The sequence below is a fragment of the Sapajus apella genome, unplaced genomic scaffold (genome assembly GCF_009761245.1).
Source record: "Sapajus apella isolate SASKATOON/1434 unplaced genomic scaffold, GSC_monkey_1.0 scaffold3, whole genome shotgun sequence".
NCBI lineage: Eukaryota > Metazoa > Chordata > Mammalia > Primates > Cebidae > Sapajus > Sapajus apella.
The window spans coordinates 66,638,840-66,663,530 of record NW_022436943.1 but is presented as its reverse complement, the minus strand read 5'-3'; the positions used below and the strand labels follow the sequence as shown (position 1 = coordinate 66,663,530).

At 54.4% G+C, this 24,691-nt stretch overlaps 2 protein-coding genes across 9 annotated transcripts in view; both read right to left on the bottom strand.

The window, feature by feature from the left end:
* The window catches only part of MROH1 (maestro heat like repeat family member 1), a 110,387-nt gene extending 97,573 nt beyond the window's left edge, over positions 1-12,814 (bottom strand). For all 8 annotated transcript variants that reach the window (XR_004262094.1, XR_004262107.1, XM_032256029.1 and 5 more), the window contains exon 1: positions 12,736-12,814. The gene's annotated coding sequence lies outside the window, so the exon portion shown is untranslated. The remainder of the gene's footprint in view (positions 1-12,735) is intronic.
* Positions 12,815-19,231: 6,417 nt separating this feature from the next.
* On the bottom strand, positions 19,232-22,188 carry HGH1 (HGH1 homolog). Its single transcript, XM_032256020.1, has 6 exons — positions 21,529-22,188; positions 21,345-21,445; positions 21,146-21,244; positions 20,859-20,950; positions 20,652-20,774; positions 19,232-20,575 (listed from the first exon to the last, which is right to left on the bottom strand). Exons 1-6 carry the CDS (start codon positions 22,113-22,115, stop codon positions 20,396-20,398), a joined length of 1,182 nt encoding a protein of 393 aa, XP_032111911.1. The 5' UTR covers positions 22,116-22,188; the 3' UTR covers positions 19,232-20,395.
* Positions 22,189-24,691: the final 2,503 nt, after the last annotated feature.

Sequence of the window (24,691 nt, the reverse complement as noted above, 5' to 3'; positions counted from 1 at the left end):
AAAATTAGCTAGGCGTGGTGGTGGGCACCTGTAATCCCAGCTACTCGGGAGGCTGAGGCAGGAGGATCGCTTAAATCCAGGAGGCAGAGGTTGCAGTGAGCCGAGATCATGCCACTGTACTCTAGCTTGGGCAACAGTGCTAAACTCCATCTCAAAAAAAAAAAAAAAAAAAAAAAATTCTCGAGAAGGGAACTTCCTCAACTAGGAAGAGAAGAGAACTTACTCAACTTGTTAAAGAATACCTAAGAAAAACTGGCTGGGCATGGTGGTTCATGCCTATAATCCCAGCACTTTGGGAGGTCAAAGCAGGTGGATCATTTGAAGTCAGGACTTAAGACACCAGCCTGGCCAACATGGTGAAACCCCATCTCTACTAAAAATATAAAAATTAGCCTGGCGTGGTGGCAAGCGCCTGTAATCCCAGTTACTCAGGAGGCTGAGGCAGAAGAATCACTTGAACCAGGAATCAGGGGTTGCAGTGAGCTGAGATTGTGCCACTGCACTCCAGCCTGGGTGACAGAGCAAGGCTTCATCTCAAAAAAAAAAAAAAACACCTAAGAAAAACCCATAGTTAACATCCTACAGTTGGCCCTTGAACAACACAGGTTTCAACTGCATGTGTTCACTTATACACAAGTTTTTGTCAATAAATGTACTGGAAAACTTTTTGGAGATTTGTGCACTTTGAAAAAACTTATGGACAAACATAGTCTAGACATATCAAAAAAAAATAAGAAAATGTGAAATAGGTCACGAATGCATAAAATATATGTAGATACGAGTCTATTTTATCATTTACTACCATAAAATACACAGAAATCTATTGTAAGAAGTTACAATTTATCAAAATATACATGCACACTTACAGACTATACATGCTGCCATCTGTAGTCAAGAGAAATCTAAACAAACGTAAAGATGCAGTATTGAATCACAACTACATAGAATTCACTGTAGCATATACTATACTACTGTGATAATTTCACAGCCACCTCTCATTGCTACTGCAGTGAGCTCAGGTATTGAGTGTATCTGCTTAAAACAACATGGGACACCATCATCCTCACATGAGCAGTTTGCAGTAAAACCAATCGCCTGTGCTTCTCGCACATTTTTCATCATGTTTAGTCAGTGACTTTAATGACACCATGGGACCCACACACAGTGCCAGTAGTGATGATGAACGTGCTCCCAAAAAGTAGAAGAAAGTCATGACTTTGTAGGAACAAGCTGAATTGCCTGGTTTGTACCATAGCCTGAGGTCTACAGCCGCAGCTGCCACCACTTAAAGATAAATGAATCCAGCATAAGGACCTTTTTTTTTTTTTTTTTTTTTTTTTTTTTTTTTGAGACAGAGTCTCATTCCGTCACCAGGCATCAGGCTGGAGTGCAGTGGCGCAATTTCGGCTCATTACAACCTCTGCCTCCCATCTTCAAGTGATTCTCCTGCCTCAGCCTCCCAAGTAGCTGGGACTACAGGCACATGCCACCTCGCCCAGCTAATTTTTATATTTTAGTAGAGATGGGGTTTCACCATGTTGGCCAGGATGGTCTCGATCTCTTGATCTCGTGATCAGCCCACCTTAACCTCCCAAAGTGCTGGGATTATAGGCATGTGCCACCGTGCCCAGCACATAAGGACCATTTAAAAAAAAAAGAAAAGGAAATTCATGAAGCCATCACTACAGCTACACCAGCAGATGTAAAAACCTTGCTCTTTTTGTGAAAAACCTTTTTACCTTGTATTGAAAATGCAGCTTTTATGTGGATGCAAGTTTGCTATAAGAAAGGCATACCAGGCCGGGCAAGGTGAGTCACTCCTGTAATCCCAGCACTTTGGGAGGCGGAGATAGGTAGATCACAAGGTCAGGAGTTCGAGACCAGCCTGACCAACATGGTAAAACCTTTCTCTACTAAAAATACAAAAATTAGGCCAGGCGCAGTGGCTCATACCTGTAATCCCAGCACTTTGGGAGGCCGAGACGGGTGGATCATGAGGTCAGGAGTTCAAGACCAGCCTGGCTAAGATGGTGAAATCCCGTCTCTACTAAAAATTACAAAAAAATTAGCCGGCGGGGGGGGGAGGCACAGGCTTGTAATCCCAGCTACTCAGGAGGCTGAGGCAGGAGAATTGCTTGAACCTAGGAGGTGGAGATTTGCAGTGAGCCAAGATAGTGCCACTGCACTCCAGCCTGGGTGACAGAGCAAGACTCTATTTCCAAAAAAAAAAAAAAATTAGCTGGGCATGGTAGCATGGGCCTGTAATCCCAGCTACTCAGGAGGCTGAGGCGGGAGAATTGCTTGAACCCAGGAGGCAGAGGTTGCAGTGAGCTGATATCACACCACTGCACTCCAGCCTGGGTGACAGAGTGAGACTTCATCTCAAAATGAAAGGCATATCTGTAGACTTTAACATGCTTTGAGAAAAAGCAAAGTCATTGTACAACAACTTAAAGCAAAAGGAAGGGAAAGATCTAAAGCTGGGGACTTAATGCCAGCAAAGGACAGTTTGATAGTTTAGAAAGGGGTTTTGCAAAAAATGTCAAGATAACAGGAGAAACAGCTTCTGCCAACCAAGAGGCAGCAAACAAGTTACGGACATGATGAAAAAAAGTCACTGAGAAGAAAGGACATTTGCCTGAACAGGCTTTCGGCACAGACGAAAGTGTCCCATTCTGGAAAAACATGCCACAAAGGATATTTATTAGTAAGGAAAAGAAGCAAGCACCAGGATTTAAGGTAGGAAGGGATTTGCACAACTGTTTTGCACAACTGTTTTTTATAATTAGGATTGCCCTTATCTATAAAGCTAACCACTGAGCCTTGAAGGAAAAAGACAAACATCACCGGCCAGTCTTTTGGTTGTACAAAAAGAAAGCCTGGACGAGATCCTTTTTTTAGATTAGTTACATCCATGCTTTTTTTTTTTTTTTTTTGAAACGGAGTTTCGCTCTTGTCACCCAGGCTGGAGTGCAATGGCGCGATCTCGGCTCACCGCAACCTCCGCCTCCTCGGTTCAGGCAATTCTCCTGCCTCAGCCTCCTGAGCAGCTGGGACTACAGGCACGCGCCACCATGCCCAGCTAATTTTTTTTTTTTTTTTTTGAGACGGAGTTTCGCTCATGTTACCCAGGCTGGAGTGCAATGGCGTGATCTCGGCTCACCGCAACCTCCGCCTCCTCGGTTCAGGCAATTCTCCTGCCTCAGCCTCCCGCGCAGCTGGGACTACAGGCACGCGCCACCATGCCCAGCTAATTTTTTGTATTTTTAGTAGAGACGGGGTTTCACCATGTTGACCAGGATGGTCTCGATCTCTTGACCTCGTGATCCACCCACCTTGGCCTCCCAAAGTGCTGGGATTACAGGCATGAGCCACTGCGCCCGGCCCTACATCCATGCTTTATCCCTGAAGTCAAGAAGTACCCTGCCAGTAAGAACATATATTTTAAAGTCTTCTGTTGTTGTTTTGAGACAAGATCTCACTCTGCCACCCAGGCTGGAGCGCAGTAGCACAATCACAGTTCACTACAGCCTCAACCTCCTGGACTCAAGTGATCCTCCCACCTTAGCCTCCTGAGGAGCTGGAACTACAGGCACATGCCACCACAGCCAGCTCACCATTTTTTTTCCCCCTTCACCCGGACCTTTGCTCTGATCCAGCTCACTTTTTAAAAAATTTTTAGAGATGGGGTCTTTCATGTTGCCCAGGCTGGTCTCAAATTCCTGGACTCAAGCAATCCTCCTGTCTTGGCTTCCCAAAGTGCTGAGATTATAGGTGTAAGCCACCATACCAGGCTATAACAACTATTTACGTAGCCTTTATATTGTATTAAGTATTATAAGTAATCCAGAGATTATTTAAAGTATATGAGAGGATGTGTGTAGGGTCATATGCAAATACTACACCCTTTTATATCAGGGACTTGAGTGTCTGAATTTTGGTATCTGCAGAGGTTCCCAGGACAAATCCCCCATGGATATCAAGGGAAGACCATACAAAGAACCAAGAATACCAACCTGGGTAACATAGCAAGACCTCATCTCTACAAATTTTTTTTTTAATTAGCCAAGGGTGATGGCACACACCTGTAGTCCAGGCTCCTCAGGAGGCAGAGGCAGGAGGATCCCTTGAGCCCAGGAGTTCAAGGCTGCAGTGAACTGAGATGGTACCACTGCTCTCCAGCTTGGGTGACAGAGACCAACCCTGTCTTTTAAAAAAGCAGGGGCGGTGGGGGGCACAGTGGCTCACACCTAGAATTTCAGCACTTTGAGAGGCTGAGGCCTCTCACTTGTGCCTCTCATTGGGGAGGGGAGGGGAGGGGAAAGGAAAGGAAAAAGGGAAAGGGAAAGGAAAAGGAAAGGAAGAAGGGAGGGAGGGAACAGGTAAATATTTTAGTCTTGAATAGGAAATGCTTTTCTATGCCAAATACAAAACTCCAGATGCCATAATGAACATAATTCAGTTTGACCATATAGAAATTTTAGGCCAGATGTGGTGGCTCACACAGCACTTGGGAGCTGAGGCAGGCGGCTCACTTGAACCCAGAAGTTCAAGACCAGCCTGGGTAACACAGTGAAACCCTGTTTCAAAAAACAAAAAAACTAGCCAGGCATGGAGACCTGTATCTATAGTCTAAGCTACTTAGGAGGCTGAGGTGGGAAGATGGCTTGAGCCTGCAAGGTCAAAGCTGCAGTGAGCTGAAATCACGCCATTGTACTCAAGCCTGGATGACACAGTAAGACCCTTTCTCAAAAAAAAAAAAAAAAAAAAAAAAAAAAATTGATTCCTGAATGTCAAAATCATGTATTTTTAAAAACCATGTACTACACCATTTAAATCACACCCACAACCCATCCCCCACACCCCAGTGAGGCATAAACTAAATGAAAGACGAGGCGGCACAGGCAACAAAACAGGCAATGGGATTACATCAAACCAGTGGAGACACCTAAAAGAGCACACAACCTACAGCCTGGGGCAAAATATTTGCAAACCACACGTCTGAAAAAGAGTTAATGTTTACAGCATACAGTATAAGGAATTCAGCTTAGTAGCAAGGAAGCAGTCCAATTTAAAAAGAGGCAAAGCAGGAGATCGAGAACAGCCTAGCAGCAAAGTGAGACCCACATCTCTACAACAAAGTAAAAAAGTATAGCCAGGCATGGTGGCATGCACCTATAGTCCCAGCTACTCGGGAGGCTGAGGCAGGGGGATTGCTGGAGCCCTGAAGGTTGAGACTGCAGTGAGACATGATTTCATCACTGTACTCCAGCCTGAGCGACAGAGCGAGACCCCGTCGCAAAAAAATAGGCCAGGTGGGGTGGCTCACGCCTGTCATTCCAGCACTTTGGAAGGCCGAGGCAGGCAAATCACTTGAGGTCAGGAGTTTGAGACCAGTCTGACCAACAAGGCGAAACCCCGTCTGAACTAAAAAATGTAAAAAAAAATTAGCTAGGTGTGGTGGCTCATGCCTGTAGTCCCAGCTACTTGGAAGGCTGAGGCAGGAGAATGGCTTGAATCCAGGAGGTGGAGGTTACAGTGAGCCGATATTGTGCCACTGCACTCTAGCCTGGGCAACAGAGCCAGACTCCGTCTCAAAAAAAAAAAAAAAAAAAAAAAGATAAAATAAAAACAGAGCTGCCATATCATCTAACAATCCTGAGTACATATCCAAAGGAAGTGAAATTAGGATCTCAAAAAGAAATTTGCACTCCCAGCCGGGCGCGGTGGCTCAAGCCTGTAATCCCAGCACTTTGGGAGGCTGAGGCGGGTGGATCACGAGGTCAAGAGATCGAGACCATCCTGGTCAACGTGGTGAAACCCCGTCTCTACTAAAAATACAAAAAATTAGCTGGGCATGGTGGCGCGTGCCTGTAATCCCAGCGACTCAGGAGGTTGAGGCAGGAGAATTGCCTGAGCCCAGGAGGCGGAGGTTGCGGTGAGCCGAGATCGCGCCATTGCACTCCAGCCTGGGTAACAAGAGTGAAACTCCGTCTCAAAAAAAAAAAAAAGAAATTTGCACTCCCATAGTTACTGCAGCACTATTCACAAAAGCCAAGATATGGAATCAACCAAAGTATGCATCGATGGATGAATGAATAAAGAAAATGTGTTATTATTTAAAGAAAGAAGAAAACGAAAACAAAGAAAATGCGGTATATATGACAATGAAATATTATTTATTCAGTCTCAAAAAAGAAGGAATGCAGCCCGGTGTAAATCCGGGCACGGTGGCTCATGCCTGTAATCCCAGCACTTTGGGAAGCCGATGCCAGTGGATCACGAAGTCAGGAGATGCAGACCATCCTGGCTAACACGGTAAAACTCCATCTCTACTAAAAATACAAAAAATTAGCCGGGCGTGGTGGCATGCGCCTATAGTCCCAGCTACTCAGGAGGAAAATGGCTTGAACCCAGGAGGCAGAGGTTGCAGTGAGCCGAGATCACACCACTGCACTCCAGCCTGGTGACAGAGTAAGACTCCATCTCAAAAAAAAAAAAAAAAAAGGAATTCGACCGGGAGGCAGAGGTTGCAGTGAACCGAGATCATACCATTGCACTCCAGCCTGGGCAACAAGAGCGAAACTCGGACTCAAAAAAAAAAAAAAAAGAAGGAATTCCTGTCATTTGTGAGAAATGGGACAAACTAAAGGACGTTATATGAAGTAAAATAAGCCAGGAATAGAAAGACAACCACATGATATCACATGTGGAATCTCAATTTCTATGAAAAGTTGAACTCATAGAAACAGAGAGTAGAATGCCACCTCAGGGCTGGCAGAGGTGGAGGATTGGGAGATCTTGGTCAAAGGGTACAATGTTTCAGTTAGACAGGAAGAATAAATTCAAGAGATCTATTGCACAACATGGTGACTACAGTTAACAACAATGCAGTACATACTTGAAAATTGCTGAGAGTAGATTTTAAGTGTTCTCAGTCTGAGTAGAAAGTATATGAGGTCACATATATGTTAATTAGCTTGATTTAGCCATTACACAGGTATACATATTTCAAAACAGGTTAGATACCACAAACATATACAATTTTGTCAATTAAAGTAATTTTTAAAAATCAAAAGTGCCGGGCACAGTGGCTCACGCCTGTAATCCCAGCACTTTGGGAGGCTGAGGCGGGTGGATCATGAGGTCAAGAGATCAAGACCATCTTGTTCAACATGGTGAAACCCCGTTTCTACTAAAAATACAAAAAATTAGCTGGGCATGGTGGCGCATGCCTATAATCCTACCTACTCAGGAGGTTGAGGCAGGAGAATTGCCTGAACCCAGGAGGCGGAGGTTGCGGTGAGCCGAGATCGCGCCATTGCACTCCAGCCTGGGTAACAAGAGCGAAACTCCGTCTCAAAAACAAAAACAAAAACAAACAAACAAAAAAAATCAAAAGAAGGCCAGGCACGGTGGCTCATGCATGTAATCCCAGCACTTTGGGAGGCTAAGGCAGACGGATCACCTAAGATCGGTAGTTCAAGATCAGCCTGACCAACATTGAGAAATCCCATCTCTATTAAAAATACAAAATTAGCCGGGCGCGGTGGCTCAAGCCGGTAATCCCAGCACTTTGGGAGGCTGAGGCGGGTGGATCACGAGGTCAAGAGATCAAGACCATCCTGGTCAACACGGTGAAACCCCGTCTCTACTAAAACTACAAAAAATTAGCTGGGCATGGTGGTGCGTGCCTGTAATCCCAGCTACTCAGGAGGCTGAGGCAAGAGAATTGCCTGAACCCAGGAGGCGGAGGTTGCGGTGAGCCGAGATCGCGCCATTGCACTCCAGCCTGGGTAACAAGAGCGAAACTCCATCCCAAAAAAAAAAAAAAATACAAAATTAGTTGGGTGTGGTGGCACATGCCTATAATCCCAACTACTTGGGAGGCAGAGGCAGAAGAATGGCTTGAACCCAGGAGGTGGAGGTTGCAGTGGCCTGAGAGTGCACCACTGCATTCCAGCCTGGGCGACAAGAGCAAAACTCCATCTCAAAAAAAAAAAGAAAAAAAGAAAAAAAAAATTCCAGAAATGAACTCTTTTTTTTTGAGGCAGAGTTTTGCTCTTGTCGCCCAGGCTGGAGTGCAATGTCATCATCTTGGCTCACTGAAACCTCTGCCTCCTGAGTTCAAGTGATTCTCCTGCCTCAGCCTCCCAAGTACCTGGGATTACAAGCGTGTGCCACAATGCCCAGCTAATTTTTGTATTTTTAGTAGAGATGGGGTTTCACCACATTGGCCAGGCTGGTCTTGAATGCCTGACCTCAGGTGATCCGCCTGCCTTGGCCTCCCAAAGTGCTAGGATTACAGGCATAAGCCACCATGTTCGGCCTGAACTCATGTTTTACATTGTATGCTGTCCTGAATATTGTCATAAATTGTTCCATTTTATTATTTGTTGTTGCCAACTCTTACTGTGCCTAATTTATAAATTTTTTTTTTTTTTTTTTTGAGACAGAGTCTCGCTCTTGTTACCCAGGCTGGAGTGCAATGGCGCGATCTCGGCTCACCGCAACCTCCGCCTCCTGGGTTCAGGCAATTCTCCTGCCTCAGCCTCCTGAGTAGCTGGGATTACAGGCATGCACCACCATGCGCAGCTGATTTTTTGTAGTTTTAGTAGAGACGGGGTTTCACCATGTTGACCAGGATGGTCTTGATCTCTTGACCTCGTGATCCACCCGCCTCGGCCTCCCAAAGTGCTGGGATTACAGGCTTGAGCCACCGCGCCCGGCCCTATAATTAAATTTTATCAAAGGTATATAGGTCCGAGATGTACCCCTGTGGATAGGGAAGGACTACTGTAGGCAAAGGAGCTTGTGCACATCACTCTCTTTCCTGATAAACAGGAAAAAGAATTCTCATGAGAGAGAGAGATGGCCAGCAGACATATGGGGATTGTGCTGACTGACCCTAGGATAAGCAGATGCCCTTGCCTGCTCTTCCAGAGCTGACAGCAGTGCAGCGTGGTGGTGTGGAAAAGTTTCCTTGTCCACGTGGTTGCAGGGCATGCCATGGGGCTGTGGCTCGTTTCTTCAGTGCCCCGCTGCTCAAACCTCTAGGGGAGCATACAGACGGGCAGGCTGTGGGGCTCCAACCCCATGGCAGGATCTACGACTGAATGTTGACAGCTGAAGCCCCAGTGGCCACGTGTTATAGGTGCTCTTTTAGTTTGCCATCTATAGGAGGCTTGTGTTAACCACCAGACCCTCTATATCCTGGGTTCTTGCCCTCTGGTGTACTGGAAGAATCGGATCACGTGGGCTTGGAGAATGAGTGGAAAGTTTTATCAAGTGGAAGTAGCTCTCAGCCGATGGGGGAGCCAGAAGGGAGATGGGGTCTTCTCCTGGAGTTGGGCCGCCAAGCGGCCCAAGCTCTCCTCCAACTGCCCCAGCCAAACTTGGCCTTGTCCAGTCAGTCGATGGCCTGCCAGTGTGCTGGTATCTGTTGGTGTGCTCTTCCACCTGCATGCTCCCTTTGAGGTCCAGCTGCTTGTGTCTTCTTCCACCAATCTGCTCATCTCCATGTCCAGCTGCCTCTGCCCCTGCCTTGTCCCTGTCTCTTGGGTTTTTTTTTTTTTTTCTGAGATGGAGTCTGGCTCTGTTGCCCAGGTTGGAGTGCAATGGGGTGATTTCGGCTCACGGCAACCTCCACCTCCTGGATTCATGCAATTCTCCTGCCTCAGTCTCCTGAGTAACTGGGATGACAGGCACATACCACATTTTTGTATTTTAGTAGAGACAGGGTTTCACCACGTTGGCCAGGCTGGTCTCGAACTCCTGACCTCATGATCCACCCACCTCGGCCTCCCAAAGTGCTGGGATTATAGGTGTGAGCCACCACGCCTGGCCTGGGTCTCGGGTTTTTATAGGCACAGGATGGGGGCATGGCAGACCAGGGTGGCCTTGGGAAATGCAACATTTGGGCAGGAAGGCAAGAGTGCCTGTCCTCACCTAGGCCCATGGGAGTGGAGTCCTAGCCAGGGACCATGCCCTCCTCTACCCAGCACTTCCCTTCCCCTGTTCCCTAAGGGGCCACACTCTTCACTTCCCAGCACTCCCATATCAGTGGCTGGATAAGGGCTCAGTGGCTGAGCCAGGTGCCCAGCTCCTCCTTGTGTGTGCTTACTGTGCAGCCATGAGCAGGTGTGGAAAATCCCTGTTCCCTGTGCTAACACCTATAAATGGTGATCATCAGCGATGACCAGCACCTCTAGTTGTAGGCTACATGGCAACAAGTGTCGTAAGTCAAAGACTTGCAGTGAGGCCAGCACACAGCTGAACACCCACAGCATCTTGATTTGGTGGGGACAGGAGCTACTCAGGTGCTGGTGCCAGTAGCAGAGAATGAGTAACAGCCACAACAGGCCTGAGTGGCCAAACACCCGCTTTTCCACATCTATCTACAGGTGCTCTCACCAGTACACAGACATGTATGCAATGGGGATGTCGGAAAAAACCACGAATGCTAATCAGGGTTCTGGTTAACAAAAAGCAGACAAATGTGAGAAGGTGGCAGGCAGGATTGATAGGGCTTTCTCTCCCTATACAGCACACATTTCTGTGTGAATGAAAGAGCTGCTTCCTCTTCATTCCACGCAACCACATTTAGTAAACACCCACCAGTCACATGCCAGGCCCAGAGTTCCTGACTTGAAAACCCTCCGGCCACAAAAAGTACTATGGATGCCACACCTATGCACACAACAGAGGTGCTGGGTCAGAAAGGGATAAGTCGGGCGTGTACAAGGTTGTAAAGGCCACAGAATCCATAGCCCAGAAGCGGTGGTGAGCCAGCCTGCATGGCCGGGTATGTGAAGGGAGATTGGGAGGTCACAGAATGCCCCACCCATGCGTCGGGTCCAAGGAACCTCCTCTCCTAGCACAGCAGCCACAGAATCAACTTCCAAAGTTGCCAACAAGGCCTTGGGCTGATGACCCAGGGAAATGTAATCCCACAGCCCACTGCTCACAATTCACTGAGAACATGGTTCCTCAACATAGGCCATGCGAAGCTGTGTCACTGGTGCTCGTGCAAACCCCAAAACCAGGTAGCCCCTCCAGCTCAGTGAAGAAAGCACATTTCTCATGATGTGCAGCAGTCCATGTTCTCCGAGCACTGGCTAGGAGCTGCCAAGAGCCATGGGAGCCCTTCTACTACAAAGCTCCTACTACAAAGAGGCCAATCTGTGTGGACTGGCACACACAGAGCATGTCTCTACCCAAATAACCCAGCTCCATGAAAGGGGGCTATGAGGCCTCAGGCTGCCAACCACAGAGAGCAGCAACCAGGCTTCTCTCCCGGACCTCTGTGGACCCAGGAAAAGAAAACTAAGCACAGGCACTTGTTTCCTGTCACAGGGAACAGCCATGAGCTCAGGCAAGCACACATCGCACAGCCTCCACCTCTGACCCCCTAATGTCCCTTAGAAGTCAGCAATCAACCCCAGCTTGTGCGAAATGGCCAGATGCAGGTCTCCACAAGCCACAGCAGCCTGCACATCAGTTTCAAGTTAACAAAGACAACTCAACCTCAGGTCATTCCACTCTGACACCAAAGAGAGACCAGAGACACCTGCTCCCAGGAGCCTTGAGAGCCTGAGACTGAGCAGTGAAGATCCTGCTGACAGCAGCACCCAGGGTGCCCAGACCGTCCATGCAGCCACATCACAAACATGTACCACCAATGAAACAACGATTCCCACACTTATCTCCAGCCCTCTACTCCCCAGGACCGGGTGTCCTTGGGGCATCTCCATCCACGGTCATCGAACTGAGACCCAACAGCTCTAAACTCAACTCAGTACCCTCACCTGACTTCTCACTGCCCCCACCCTGCCTGCCTCTTCCAGCATCGTGTGCATTCACCACCAACCTCTTCCAAAGTGGTCTCTGCCTCCAAGGCTGTCCCCAACCCAACAGCTGCTCCGCCCACATCCCTAGGTTCGGCCACACCCCATACCCCTTTCTGCTAACCTCACTGCACTTGAGTTTGTGTGTTTGTCCCATCCCCACCTGGGCCGGCAAAGGAGCCCCTCCCCAGAGCGTGTAGGACCGAGCCACCAGGGCACAGGGCTCTCCTGACCCTGACGCTGCAGGGAAATCCGACCCCAAATCGGCCGGCAGGCTCCGGCCCTGCAGCCCCTAGGTCCCGTCTTGGCTCCCCGCGGCCCTGCCAGCTCCGTGCCCTGCACGCGATGACCAGTCATCCTCGTGACTAGGGACAAATCACCTTCCTGCTCGGCATCGTCAGCGAATACGGAAGGCAGACGGAGGCCTCGGGGCACGCCGGCTTGGCAGGCTCCGGGCTTATGCTTGGCTTCCCAGAGAAAGGACCCCCCGGCGGCCCCTCTGGGGGAGAAAAGGGCTGGGGACCACCGCGCTCCGGGGGGGGGAAGCACCGGGGACCACCGCGCTCCCGGGGAGGGGCGGGCACCGAGGAGCACCGCGCTCCCCAGGACGGCGGGCAAGCTGCCGAGACCTCTCGGCGGCGCGGAGGAGGAGGAGCACAGCGCAGAGTTCCGGCCTCCTTCCGGGCGTTGCGCGGCGCACACCTGGACCAGGGACCCCGCAGCACCCAGGACCCTCCCGGCGCTCGCCCGGTGACCTTGGGGAGGCGCCTCCGGACTCAGCTTCCTCCGCGGCCTGGCCAAGGGAGCGGCCCCCAGGCCCTCTAGCCCAGGCTTCCCCAAGGGGCGCTTCCCCGGCGCCGCCGAAGGCTCATCCTCGCCCGCCGTTTACCTGAGGAGCCGCAGCCAGCGCGACCCAGGCGCCGCCTTCCCGCCCAGCAGCTGCCCGGAGTGGGCGGAGCCGCGCGCGCCGAGCCCGCCCCCGCTGCCTTCAGACCAACCGCAACCCGGAGCGCGGCAGTAGGGCCCCGCCCCCAAAAGATCTCTGCACTTATTGGTCGGAGGCACGTCTCTCATGCTCGCTCCACCCCTCCCGCCTCCATTTACAAAGCCGGAATGTGCAGACTCCGCCTCACGCTCGGCCCCGCCCCGCGGCCGCTCCTTGGTCACCGCCTCGGACTGTTGGGCGCCCGCGCGGCCGCCACTGCGCGGGCGCGGCCTTCAGGCTCGTGATAACGGCCGCAGTCCCGGGGCGCAGCCGTCCCCGTGTCCCCATCGGACGCACAAGCTGCGGCGACCTCTGCTCCCCGACGCCGGGACGCGGGCTCCGCGCGCGTTGCGGCCGCTCGCAAAGCACACGCCGGCCCTCCGTCTGCCCGGAAGCGCCCGCGGGAAGCGGCGGCACGTGGGGGCGGGCGGGACTGGCGCGGCCCTGCGTTCGCGGGGAAGGAGGCGGCCCGCGGGGTCCCGGGGCCTCGGGACGCGAAAAGAGCGATGTGAGGAAGGAAAGCGCTCCCCGAGGAGCGGCCTGCGCGCGCGTCCAGGCCGGGCCTCGGCGGAGGCGGCGGAGCCCCGCGGGCAGGACGTCCTCTCCAGGCCGGGGGATGGGGCTCCGCTGTGGGGCGGCACCCAGGGGAGCGCAGGACCCTTCGCGGGTGCGGGCGAGGCCCCTGCAGCGGCTTCCCACGCACAGGCCTCGGCGCCTGTGGCCCTGCCTCCCCCCGGCCTGGGAGCCGCCCCCGCTCCGCGCACGCCGGGCGCCGAGCGCAGCGCAGCCCGGCTCTCCCTCCGGCCACGGACGGACGCCCGCCCCTCCGGCAGGGGGCACGCCTGAGCCTGTCCTCTGCTCCCCAGGGCTCCAGCACAGGAGGGCTGCCCAGTGAAGCCCCGGGTTTGAACTCAGGTGCAGGCAACGAGGCGGATAATCGGGACTGCAGAGGGACGGTGGACAGAGCCAATGGCCGTTCTGATCCTGCAGTCACCACTTGGCTTGACCCTCGCGGGCTTCCAGCTGGGTCCTGGCACTGGTGGTGGCCAGCAGGGAGAGGAGGTGCGCCCCCGGGGCGCAGGCTCCCAGGCTTCGCAGCAGAGCCCAGAGGCTCAGCCACCCTGGGCCGGGACCACCTGGCTCCAGCTCTAGAGTGGCTGCTTCTTGCAGCCCCCACGTTCGACGAACTGCACCCTGCCCGCGTGCCTCTCCAGGCCGTCTTATTCTTGAACCATCAATCCCACCTGCTTAAATTGCCTGGAGCAGTTTGTCTTTTTTTCTAACCCTTAGGTCAATCACAAACTGGTTTGTTTTTTCTGAGGACTCACTGTCACCCAGTCTGGAGTGCAGTGCGACAAGGGCTCACTGCAAACTCAGCCTCACCGGGCACACGTGATCCTCCTACCTCAGCCTCTGGAGTACCTGGGACCACAGGCACACCACCCCACCTGGCTGATTTTTAATTTTTTGGAAGAGACAGGGTCTCACTATGTTGCTCGAACTGGGTTTTATTGTTGAAACGAGGCCTCTCACTGTCGCGCAGGCTGGAGTGCAGTGGCATGATCATAACTCACAGCACCCTTAAATTCCTGCACTCAAGTGATCCTCTTGCCTCAGCCTCCCAAATAGCTGGAACTGCAGGTAGGCACCACTATGTCTGGCTAATTTTTAAATTTTGTTGCAGAGAAAAGGTCTCACTGTGTTGCTCAGGCTGGTCTGAAACTCCTGGGCTCAAGAGATCCTCTTGCCTTGGCCACCCCAAGTGCTGGGGTTACAGGCATGAGCCGCTGCACCCAGACCTTGTCCTTATTTTCTGTATCCCAGGCAATTTGCCAAACAAGGGCCGTGTGTGAGCAAAGGAATATCAAACACCTGCCTTGTTCTCAAGAAGCTCATGTTCTAAAAGGAATGAGAAACTGTGTCTCCAGTTTACGCCAGCCCGTTCCAGGGCCTTTGCTGCAGCGAACATGCCACATACACCCACAGATCTTGGTGGAGGAGACTCCAACTCCCCAGACTCACTGGCCTGTACCAAGCACTGGGCCCTTGCAGACATTCCCAGGATGGCTGCCCAGCAGGCAGCCCTGCCCTCCAGGCCCACAGCCACTGTGCTTCCAGCCCACAGCAGAGATCACACATTTGGGTCCAGGCTCCACCACCACCATGGGGCCTCAGTTTCACCATCTGTAAAGCAAGTATTGGTTCTTAGGACTTGAGATCCTAGATGTGCACTGCCCCCACAGGCCGGGCATTTGGGTGTGTTCCGTGACTGGGGTCAGGACTGCTACAGGTGGTAGTTGTAGCTGGTACAACTGCCCAGAATGACACCTGGCACTCAGACGTTAGCAGTAATAGTGCCTACAGGGCACTCTGGGTGCCTGAAGGAAGGGACAAGGTTGGCTTCTGTCTCTTGCAGCTGTAGGATCAGAGATGGGCTCAAGGGTGGGGCCCTTACTTGCCCTGGGATGTGCGGTCAAGTGTTCAGAGGGCTCTAGGTGGGAGGCTTCCTGCACCCTGCTTGCCTGGGCAGGAGGTGCTGCAGGCTCCAGTGGAGAAGGCCAGGAGACAGGGCTCCTGCCTGCCTTCCTCTGGCTCAGCCCACCTTAGGGCCAGCTGAGTGTGGCCACAGCATCCTCTCAAAGGGGGAGGGGGTGCCCCTGAAACGGTGGTTGGCACATATGTGTCCTTTTTCCTTTCCTTATGCCCCAGAAATCCCCACCCTCATTTATTTAACGGCTCTCTGTGGCCATCCACGTCCAGAGGGGTCCACAGAGTCCTCATCCTGGCTCTAGCCCTTGAAATGGGTTTTCACCCCCCAGAGAGTGGGCCCCATGTGGGCAGGACTGGTCCCACAAGATGTTCTCAGTGGGCAGGTCCCCAAAACAAGAACACATACCCTTTCAGGACACAGTGGAGGTACAGCTCTAGAATTCTCCATTCTAGAACCTGCCTGTCCTCTCCCAGAGCTGGCCCTCCCCCTGCCCAGTCCAAGCTGTGCCAGCCCTGCCCTGAGCTCACAGCCTCATCACTCCCTGCCTCTGTCCCAGTCCCAGCAAGCCTTCAGTAACTTGGCTGCTGCCTCAAGAGAGATGCAGTTCCCACCCAGCCCCCACCACCCTGGCCCCTGCCCTCTGACACAAGTCAGGCCTCAGCTGTACCAACCAAGACTGCTGAAGCTGGACCACCATGGTACACTGCCCTCCATGAAGGGTAACAGCAGGCGGAAGCTGGATCAGATAACCTTTGTAGAGCAGGTGCGTGAGTGCAGGGACAATGGCTACCTGCTCTCCTTCAAGAAGATCGTTTCTGCCGGGCGCGGTGGCTCAAGCCTGTAATCCCAGCACTTTGGGAGGCCGAGGCGGGTGGATCACGAGGTCAAGAGATCGAGACCATCCTGGTCAACATGGTGAAACCCCGTCTCTACTAAAAATGCAAAAAATTAGCTGGGCATGGTGGCACGTGCCTGTAATCCCAGCTACTCAGGAGGCTGAGGCAGGAGAATTGCCTGAACCCAGGAGGTGGAGGTTGCGGTGAGCCAAGATCGCGCCATTGCACTCCAGCCTGGGTAACAAGAGCGAAACTCCGTCTCAAAAAAAAAAAAAAAAGAAGATCGTTTCTGGGGCCTTCTCCAAGGTGTACTTGGCCTGTACCACCCATGAGCATTTGCAGCACAACCCCAAGCTGTTCTCCGTGCAGGCAGGTGCCACACCATGGTGAGGCAGGCTTACCTCCTTCCTCAAGGGGCTCCCGTGCCTCCCAGCCGGGCCCTGGCAGGCCCCTCTGTGTCTCAGACCCTCTCAGGCACCATCCAGCAGCTCCAGCTTCCTCCATCTGAAACGTTCCCCCGTCCCATTTCCTCCCCAGAGGCCTTCCCAGGGCTCCTGTAGGCTGACCATCTCGTTCCCAAACCTCTTAAATACAGAGTACTCTGCACAGAAGGGAGCTGGGAGGTCATCGCTGCTCTCCAAGGGCACTACTCACCCAGCCTCACCCCTGAGGAGTTCAGAAAAGTGTAGAAAGGACAGGGGACTGCCCTGCCACAGCCAGCCCCTCAGGGGCCGAGTCTCACACAGCAGACTCCCTCCACCCCACAGGTGGCTATCAAGATCATCACCACAGCCAAGGCCCTGGTGGAGTTCTCCCACAAGTTTCTGCCCTGTGAGATCTTGTCACTCAACACTACCTATAAGCACCTGAACGTGGTGGGCAGAGGTCTAGACACAGCCTGTCCCACCCTGTGGAGGGGCTAGCTCTCCCCGACCTGCTGCCTGCCCCAGGCCTGTGGCCCCCTCCCACCTTGGACCTCCCTTTGGCCCCAGGGCTGGAGCCCAACCCCACCCTGGAACCCAGGTCTGGTGCCAGTTGACAGATTCCAGCACACCCTTGGCCCTGCCTCGAGGTGATGGCAGGTGCGTGGGCTGCAGGTGCAGCTGTACAAGACCTACCAGAACAACCAGTGTTCCTGCCTGCTGCTGGAGTTGGCAGCCCGGGGCGACCTGCTGGAGCACATCAACACTGCCTTGGACCACCGCTGCCACCCAGGGCTGGAGAAGGAGGAGGCCCATGGGCTGTTCTGGCAGCTGGTCAGTGCTGTGGCGCACTGCCACAGCATGGGTATCACGCACCAGTGAGGGCTGCACCTGGGCCAATCGCCTGCCCACATGCACAGAGAGGCCTGCTTGAGCCCAAGCCAGCCCCACTTCCTGCCTCCCCTCTCCCATGCAGGGACCTGAAGTGCTGGATGACTGTGGCCTTCTCAAGCTGACCAGTGAGTCCACAGCCCCCACACTGACCCCCAGCCTGGGAATGAATGCCTCCACCTGCAGGGGCCCACCCCTCCACGCTTGTCCCAGCCAGGTCCTTGTCTTCAGCCCTCCCAGAAGGCCTTTAGGCCATCCTTGCACAAGGGCCTAAGGCCCCTGGCCTAACCCCCACGTGTGCCGCCAGCCCAGGCCCACCTTGTCCAAACCCACACTCTTGCTGTCGGCCCACACACTGCACACAACCCCACGAGCCTCCACAGCCATTCCTTCAGACTGGCATCCTGAAGTCCCTCTCCCTGCACTCCTGCCCCTCATGTGCAGCGCCACCCTCCCCACTTACCCTGTAGATTTTGGCCTTGCTAATTGCATGGGGCCCAGGAACTCATTGCTTAGAACTTTCTGCGCCTCTGCAGCCCCCACAGCCCCAGGGATCCTCATGAGCAAGAAATATAACAGGGAGCCGGCCGACCTGTGGAGCCTGAGTGCCTCCCAGGGAGCCCTGACCCCAGGCAATGGGCCGACCTGTGGAGCCCCCAGGACACCCCAACCCTGTAGCCAAGGCTCACGGGAGGGCTGGGAAGGGGCTACACCCTGAGGAGCTCATGCCCCAAGATGTCATTCTCTACGCCATGGTGAGCAAGAAGCTGCCCTTCAAGGAGTGCCGGCCCCACTGCATGCTGCACCTCATGTACCAGGTCTGTCCCCAGGTGAGCCCCATTCTATGTGCCTTCCACACCTAGCTCAGGCCTGAAGAGTGGCAGTAAGAGAGACCTGGACTCCAAGCAGGGTAGTCCTCCCCGCTCAGGCTGGGGTGTTTGGTCCAAGTGCTGCAGTGACAGAGAAGCTGGGCTTGTGGAGGACCTGACTCAACGCAATTCAGGAAAGGCAGTGACTGCAAACCTGAGCTCTGCACCAGCCCAGGGCACACCACCTTGCCCCTCTATGCCTCAGTCATTGGCAACAGGACTGATGCCTCTAAGCTGCTGGAACTGTTGGCAGTGACATGCATGGGATGCTGAAGGGAAGTGGCCACAGGCGGCAGCCGTGAGCCCCTGCCCACAGAGTGCCAGGACCTGATTTGGGGGCTGCTGCAACTGCACCCACACAAACACCTGGGCCTGCAGCAGGTGGCTGCACACTGCTGGATGCTGCATGTGGCGAACATGCTCTTCCTCAGTGCTGTGCCAGGTGTGGTGGGGGCCTGTGGGTGAGCAGCTGGGGAGCAGGTGGTCCCTTGGCACTCCACCTGACCCCACTGTGGCCCCTTGCAGAGAAGCTGGTGCAGTCCCAACTCCCAGCATCCTTGGATGACCTGGAGTCTGGCAAAGACTTAGAGTGTAAACAGTCTTGTAGCTGCACTGCCTCCAGCGGCAGGGGCTTCCAAGGAGAACGTGGGCCCTGAGCTCAGGCTGCCAGAGGTATGCCCCAGAAAAGGGGTAAGTTCTGCTCAGCTGGGGCTCTAGAGCACTGCAGCAGCCAGCCTGGGAGTCAGCATCTCCAGGCAGCCACCGCCGCCATGCCCCAAGCCTGCATTTATTCTGTGAAGATGATGCAGATGTTTGAGTGCTGATAGGGCAAGTGGCCTCTAGTGGCAGGAGGGGGCTCTGGCCAGGGGAAGACACCAGTCCACACATACCTGCATGAGTGGCAGAGCTTTAATAGGGGCAGGTTAGAGGAGATCCTGGAGGAGGGAGATGCCCAGCACCTGATGAAGCACCTGGCTACAGCAGGAGACCACAGGTAGAGCAGGCCTCCAGTTTTAGGGTGTGGAATGGGACACTGTGAACTCCCAAGACAAGCTAAGCTCCTTCACCAGGGCTCAAGGGGCCTGGATGGGCCCATCAGTGAGAAGGGGCCAGCACTCAGGAGCCCAATGCAAGAGGCGGCAGTGAGGTCAGATGAGCTCAGGAAGGAAAAGTGTGGTAAGAGCCACCATGACAGCCCATGGGGCTTAGCAGCCACACAACTAGCAGGTGGGGGGGAATGCACACGGGTCCAGGAGAGAAGCAGGTAAGGCCCCTGGGCCCAGCATGGGCTCTACCACAGGGGCAGAGGGGAGTGGGGGGAGGCCTGGGCAGGGGCCAGGCTGCAGGCACATCTGGAGGCTCCTGGCAGAGGCAGGAAGGCTAAGGATAGTGACCCTGGCTCAAAGAAGCTGACCAGGGAAATGGCCTAGCTTGAGAGGCCATCCAATCTAAGACTGGGAAGCAGGGAAACTTAAGGAGCTGACAAGGGTTGAGGACAGGGTCCTGCAGCATAGGTCAAACAGGGAGGCACAGTCCCAGGAAGACCCCAGGATCTAGGTATGGCTGGGTCAGCCCTTTGAGACCAGGTCTCAGGGAGTGGGGTGCTGAGAGCCACAGGGAGGGGGCTGACAAAACACCACTTGTACTTATGCGCCCACGTCTCCCCAGACCCTGCAGTGCCTCGGGACTGGGAAACTCCAGCTGGCTCCTTGGGGCTTGCAGTGGTTTTCTGTCCAGTCCCCACACCATGCCCAGGAAGTCTTCTCATGGCTCCATGGCCATCCACCTGCCACCTCCACCTTTTGCACAGGCAGCTGAGTCACGGTACCTGGCTCACAGTGCTGTTCTAAGCAACTCTCATTCTTGCTGGTAGCAACACTGCAAAGGGCTGGGAAGCGCCTCCAATCCCTACTGCAGCTTAAGTGTAGCTCTGCTTCTCAGCAGGGCAGTCTCTGAGCAGGGGGACCCAAGGGGCCTGTAGGCAGCTGCAGGAAGGCCTGGTCTGAGAAAGCCTGGCAAAGGGGGCCCTGGAGCTGGTGTCTGGCTGCAGGGGCCTCAGGTGGGTGTGGCCCTCTCCAGCCATGGCTCAGGAGCCAGCTCCCGCTCCAATTGCTCCCGTTCCAGCTGTTCCTGCTCCTGGTGATCCAGCTGCTGCAGCTGCTGTTCCACATCCTCAGGCACCTGGACTTCCAGCAGGTTTTCCATGCCACATTCAGGCTCATCTCCAATAAGCACCTGCTAGATGGGAGGCAGGTGAGCAGCTGGCCAGCTATAAACACCCCTTCCTCAGAATCTCCGACCGTGCACCAACCTGGATTAGCTTCTCACAAGCCGTCCGCACGTCGGACTCGGGCTCCCAGCTGTGCAGCTCTCGAAGGACCAGGTAGGCTCCCTGATCCCGCACCTGCCGCCGACCTGGTGCTGTGGCTGTCAGCTGAGGAGGTGGAAGAGGTTACCCAGATGTCAGCATGCTCGTGTGTGTCGGGGGTGGTTCTTATGCAGCAGGGATCCTGCTCACCAGCATTATGGCTTCAACAAGCATCTTGCGGATGTCTGCATCAGGCTCTCGCTGCTTGTCTGGCGGCAGGTACTGCAAATCGACAGGCAGCCCTAGGGGTGAATATGGGAGCCACTGGGTCCCTTAGCTGGGGAGTGGGCCAGGCTCTGCCTGTGTAAGCCCCATCTGTGCTCAGCAACTCACTGCTGCAAGGTTTCAGAAGGGACCTGTGACCTGGACACTTCTCTCTACCTCCACCTGCCTCCCTCCTCTCTCGCCAACTCTGAGGCTCCACAGTAACCACTCACGTTCCATCTCCTCCTCGGAGAAATCCTCAGGCCCAGCCAAGGGCAGGAGCAAAAAGGGGAGAATGTCCACCTCAGGTCCAAGCAACCACTCGTGATGTCCTGAGGGCCGGCAGGGGTGGTGAGATGAGGAGCCCCGGTGTCCAGTCCCCCCCCCCCCCCCCCCGCCCCGCAATGCCCCGCCGCCACACCCACCACTCACTGTGCTCGAAGCAGCAATTCCGAAGCGTCCCCACCACCCCGCCCCTGCGCACAGAGGAGTCAGGGTACTGGGTAAGGGGCAGCAGCCGCTGGACCACGCACCTGTCGGGATGGGACGGGTCAGTCAGGGCCGTCCCCGCTAACTTCTGTCCCTTCCCCGCCCGCACGGGCGCCCGGGGCTTCACCTGTCGGGGTCCAGGAGGAAGGCCCGCGCCGCAGGGCGTTGACTGAGGTTGGAGAGCAGCGGCGCCAGGTAGTGCAGGGACGCGTGGGCGTTATAGCCGGGCGTGCACAGCGCGCGCACCAGCCGCTCCAGGACGGAGTCTCCTGGCTCCGCCAGCAGCGCCATCAGCGCGGCACACGGCGCCGGCTCGCGGCTGAGGTTGGCCAGCGCGGCGGCCGCCTCCTCCGCCCAGGGCCACTGCGGGTCCAACGCGCGGCCCAGCAGGCGCGCGGGCAGCCCGGGGTCAGCCGCCAGCAACGGCTCGTGCAGGCCGGGGTCGGCGGCCAAGTTCACGAGCGCGCGGGCGGCGTCGCGGGCCGGGGCGGAGGCCGGCGCCAGGTCCGCCAGCGCCCGCAGCAGCGCCGCCTGCCCCGCCAGCAGCACGCGGCCGGGCCTGGAGCCGGTGAGCGCCAGCACGTGCCGCACCGCTGCCGCCTGCAGGTCGGCCCGCGCGCCCGGCGCCAGGAAGGGCAGCAGCTTCACCACCTCAGCCTCCGGGTCAGCCTCCGTCCCCGCCGACGCCCCCGCGCCGGCCGCGGCCTCCCCCATGCTGAGCGGACCTCGGCCGCCACCCGCCAGGACCTCCCGCTCCACCCCGGGGTCCGCGTAGGACGCGCAGGCCCGCCCACCAGAGGAGCGAAAGCCGCGGCGGCCAATCGGAGGCTGCGCCCTCGGCTCAAGTGGGCGGGGCCGGCGTGTGGCGGCGGGACCAGGGTGCGCGCGGGGGGTTGTGGGTCTCGACGTCTGGCCGGAAGCTGCGGAGGTCGACTGGGTCCTGGGCGCCGCGTGCCGCGTCCACACCCGCTGGAAACCTCCGCGTGTTCTCGGCTATGGCGGCCGGTGCGTCCCACTGGGCGCTGGCCACGCCGAACCTGGTCAGCCCGGGCCTGTCGTGGGCCCTGAAGGTCTGAGGTCCGCGCCCCGCTGTCCTGTCGGCGAAGGGCTCTCGGGAGGAAGGCCTGCTCTTACCCAGGCTGGCACAGCCAACGAGAAGCTTGGGCCTCCTGGAGACGGGACAGCACGGGGCCCCAGTGGGGACCCGAAGAGGCAGCTTTGGAGAGGCCTCTGGGCATCTCAGAGCGGGTAGCTTTGGGGTATTTGTCGGGACGTCTTCAGTCGCAAGTCACAAACGCAACTCAAACTGTCTTGCACGAAGAGAAAATTTGTAAATGGAGGGTTGGAGGGAACCAGCTTCAGGTACTGCTGTATCCAGGAGCTCTCCGGAGGCTTGTGCTGCCTACCCTACCCTCTCCCTCTCTGCCACCCTGCTGCTCTGTGGCTCCATGTCATTTCCACCTGCCACTGGCTGATTTTCTCAGAGCAGCTGGGAAAGAAAGGCACTGGGACCTCCCGGTTCCATGGTCCTGGCAGAAGACAATTTCTTTCTACCACTATTGGAGTCTGTCCCAGGAAAGAACTCCAGTTCTTCACGTGTCCTCCACTATAGGAGGAGCAGCAACGTAGAGACACACAGACTGGGGAGGAAGGGAGGCAAAAGAAAGATTTCCTCCAGCATTCTTTGGGCACCTGGCATCTTCCAAGCTGGTAGCTCAGGACACAGAACCAAACAACGCTGGTGGCCTTTCTGGCCTCAGGGTCTTTGCACTTGCCGTCTCTTCTGCCTGGAATGCTCTTTCCTCAGCTGTACACAAGGCTAGCAACTTCTTGTCAGAACCATCTTCCCTGGGCAGGTTACATAGAGACCCAGCCCACCCACCATCCATGGCTGCTTGGTTTCTATCCACCTCCTTCAAGATACCAGTACTTAGGCCAGGTGCGGTGGCTCATTCCTGTAATCCCAGCACTTGGGGAGACCGAGGTGGGCAGATCATCTGAGGTCAGGAGTTCGATACCAGCTTGGCCAACATGGCGAAACCCTGCTCTACTAAAAAATATATAAAAAGTAGTCGGGTGTGGTGGCACATGCCTGTAGTCCTGGCTACCTGAGATGCTGAAGCAGGATAATTGCTTGGACCGAGGAGGAGGAGGTTGCAATGAGCTGAGATTGCGCCACTGCACTCCAGCCTGGGCAACAGAGGGAGACTCCATCTCAAAAATTAAATAACAGTAAATTAGGCCCAGGGCAGTAGCTCATGCCTGCAATCTCACCACTTTGGGAGGCGGAGGCAGGTGGATCACTTGAGACCAGGAGTTCAAGACCAGCCTGGCCAACATAGTGAAACCTGGTTTCTATTAAAAATACAAAAATTAGACGGGCATAGTGGCGTGTGCCTGTACTCCCAGCTGCTTGGGAGGCTGAGGCAGAAGAATCTAACCTGGTAGAGGAAGGTCGTAGTGAGTGGAGATTTTGCCACTGTTCTCTAGCCTAGATGACAGAGTGAGACAGAGTCTCAAAAATAAATAAATAAATAAATAAATAAATAGTACTTGAAGGTAATAAAATTTAAGCTTCATGGTACCTTGCTTGCACAGGTTCTTAACAAAGCTGCCCTGAGAGCAAACCTTGCATAGTGTTCATATATAGTCTTAATGGTTTTTGCAAAGTAGGGTGTAGCAGATATTATAGGTGCAAAACCCACTAGAATGGCTGTGATAAAAGACATTAAATAGCTGTTGATGAGGATGTGGAGAAATTGGAACTGTCACACACTGCTGGTGAGACTAAAATGAAGCAGCCACTGTGGAAAACATTTTGTCAGCTCAAAAAGTCAAACAGTTATCTCATAGTCCAGCAATTCCATTCCTAGGCATATCGTCAAGAGAAATGAAAACTGAAAACCACACAGAAACATGAATGTGTACAAGTAGCACTATTCATAGTGGTCAAAAGGTGGAAACAACCCAAACGTCTATCAACTGATGAATGGATAAATAAACGGACAAATCCATGCAAAGGAGTATTATTCAACTGTAAAAAGGAGCAGAGTACTGACATGCTACAATGTATATAAACTCCAAAAACTTAGGCTAAGTGAAAGAAAGAAATCACAAGAAATCACGTATGATGCCATTTATAAGACGTGTGGAGTAGACAGTCCATGGAGACACAGTAAATGAGTAGTTGTCAAGAGAAGGACAGGGTAGGAGAGCAGCAGTTACTGTTAGTGGGTGCTATGGACTGAACAGTGTCGCTCCAAAAAATTTATATGCTCAAGTCCTAACCC

Coding starts and splice junctions, on each gene's coding strand:
- HGH1 (XM_032256020.1), bottom strand. CDS start 22,115: ATGGGGGAGGCCGCGGCCGGCGCGGGGGCGTCGGCGGGGACGGAGGCT. Junction 21,446..21,528: donor TTCCTCCTGGACCCCGACAG/GTGAAGCCCCGG, acceptor CCATCCCGACAG/GTGCGTGGTCCAGCGGCTGC. Junction 20,951..21,145: donor CTCCGAGGAGGAGATGGAAC/GTGAGTGGTTAC, acceptor ATTCACCCCTAG/GGCTGCCTGTCGATTTGCAG.